Source organism: Cyprinodon variegatus, unplaced genomic scaffold, assembly GCF_000732505.1.
Source record: "Cyprinodon variegatus isolate N-32 unplaced genomic scaffold, C_variegatus-1.0 Scaffold2289, whole genome shotgun sequence".
NCBI classification, from domain to species: Eukaryota; Metazoa; Chordata; class Actinopteri; order Cyprinodontiformes; family Cyprinodontidae; genus Cyprinodon; species Cyprinodon variegatus.
This window is the reverse complement of record NW_015152742.1, coordinates 19,400-21,801: the sequence shown is the minus strand read 5'-3', so window position 1 is coordinate 21,801 and position 2,402 is coordinate 19,400. Positions and strand designations below refer to the sequence as shown.

The 2,402-nt window shown below is 41.4% G+C and overlaps 1 protein-coding gene across 1 annotated transcript in view; it reads right to left on the bottom strand.

Annotated features, from left to right (window-relative positions):
- Nucleotides 1-2,402, bottom strand: part of LOC107080752 (ribonuclease inhibitor-like) — a 31,664-nt gene that overhangs the window by 9,872 nt on the left and 19,390 nt on the right. The window contains exon 5 of the mRNA XM_015368957.1: nucleotides 1,349-1,522. Coding sequence (XP_015224443.1) covers nucleotides 1,349-1,522 — 174 coding nt within the window. The remainder of the gene's footprint in view (nucleotides 1-1,348; nucleotides 1,523-2,402) is intronic.

Below are 2,402 nucleotides of genomic sequence, written 5' to 3'. Positions count from 1 at the left end.
ATGGGTGCTGGCCTGTTCCTGGCGGCTGCTCAGCGGGGCCTGGCCCCCCAGGGACCGGTTTGGGCTCGCGCCGGAGCGCGGGCAGACGTGGGGCCTCGGGTCCCAGTGCCGGTTCCGCTTCAGGGTGGCTTGATGCTGGTGGGGGCCGTGGACTTGTCCCCGAGGCTCCTGGGGGCTCTGGCATTATTGTGGCTGGTGCTTTCCTCAGGGCTGTCTCTCCTCCTCCCTTGGTGGGGGGTTGGATTTTCCTGGATTGGCCCCTCCTCTGCTCCTTTGCTCTTGGGGTCCCTTTGGGCTTCTGGGGCCCCCGGGCTCCCCTCTGTGCTCTGGAGGGAGGCGTCTTCGGCTCTCCACAACCGCTATTTTTCCTTTGGATGAACTTTACATGCACAAGTACACTCTAACAACAACTTGCTTGGTTCCCGGTACTCAGATTTACTTGCACACAGAAAGCCCATGTTCTTATCTTCAGCTACCACAGTATATATGTGTGATGAAATAATACTACTTATACTGCAGCGATAGTATCAAGATGCTACTTTATTGTATCTCTTATTCTATATCCGTTGGTTGTAATGTTCTTTTTACATTTCTTTGTAGGTGATGAAGCAGACTGAAGATGCTTTATTATCTCCCTTTTATCTCCTCTTTTTTCTCCTTTCATCTTTTCTCCTTTCTTTTTTCTTTTTTTTTTCTCTTCTTTCCTGATCTATTTCCATTGCAGTGTCCATATAATCTGTAATATTCCCTGTGCGAATTAAAATAAAGCTATTTACATGCATTAATCAAGCGGAGCACTATGGCGATAGCAATACTGCTTCACTTGTGAGAGCAAAATCTGTTGGGCTCTCCTTTTGGCATCAACACAATTATTCTTATTGCCAAATCGCCAGACAGGACATTGTAAAATAATAATAAGAGCGAGCAAAGACGTATTTCTGCACAAGCGTAGCTGCAAGAGTAGAGTTTGTCAGAGTTGCTCCCGCAGTATCGCACCATGCCGGTTTACTTTCACAACCGGCACTGCCATGGTCTGTGGTTATGCAGAATGTGGACCGTCGCATGGACCGTGTTTTCCTCATCAAAGATCCATGTTTAGCTCATCAATTATCGTCACAAACAAAAAGAGCATCAATTAAATAATTTGTTCATCGTTGACGAAAACAACACTGATCTACAACTGCATTAGCAGAGTTTTCTGATAGCTGAGAGTTCAATATGTTTCAATGTAACTTTTAAAAGTTCAGTAAATAATGCTCCAATGCTCACTAAGTTTATAACATAAAGTTTCAGGATAAATTTTGTTATAAAACAAAGCTTCAAATGCGTCCTGGATTCATGTTCAGACCTGAGAGTTTCCAGTTTGCAGTGTGGACTCTTCAGTCCAGAAGACAGCAGCTCCACTCCAGAATCCTGCAGCTTGTTGTTACTTAGATCCATCTCTCTCAGATTAGAGTTCTGGGAGCTGAGAACTGAGGCCAGAACTTCACAGCTTCTCTCTGAGAGGTTACAGTCATTCAGTCTGAGGAGACATAGAGAGAAATGAATAAAACAAAAACAAATGTATATTAAACTGAACAGATGAATCAGTTGTATAAAATAAAGAAAATCTAAGAAACTCTTGGGATAATTATCATTGAAGATTTGTGAGTTTATCACACCCTAGTATGGGCTGCCTGTTGTGCGTCAGAACTTATGTTTAAATCTAATTAGGACAATTGCTCTGTCTGGATATACAGTTATAATCTTCATTTTGTACGTGGCAAAGATTTGGAAATGGAATGAGAGCGGTGTCCTATTTTCATAAGGCTGGAGCCATGGATGTCTAATCATCTGCTAATGTGTCTCATGTAAAATATCATGATGTTGCAGACTGGAGATGTATAAAATGCCTTTTAAATTGTTAATCAGGGCCACTTCCTAAGAGGTGAGCCCAGAGGTGAGCAGCTGCCATTCTGCATATTTTAAGCCATTTCTATGATCTGAGTAAGATTACATTTTCTATCAAAATCTGTTGTCATGTCTCCTGGTTATTTAAAATATAAAAGTTATGAAGTGTTATTTAAAGTTTGTCCTGAATGATCTCTTTATCTATAACACAACTCTGAAGCAAAGCAATAAATGTCAAAACCCTGAGGCAGATAGTATGTGATGGAGACAGCAGGTAATAACTGGACAAAGAGGTGTTAAAGTGCTGCACTTATGTGTGTACATTCGAGTGTTAAAGTTAAGGCACACAGTCGGGGGAAGAGGATAGGGTTATTGTGGGTTAAAAATGAAACAATGTTTGACACTCTTAAAATACACTTTTAGAGACAGAAATACGACATTTGGCAAAACAGTATATACTGTAAAAATATATAGATTTCGGCTGGGTAATTTTTTTGTTTAAAAGAAAAATG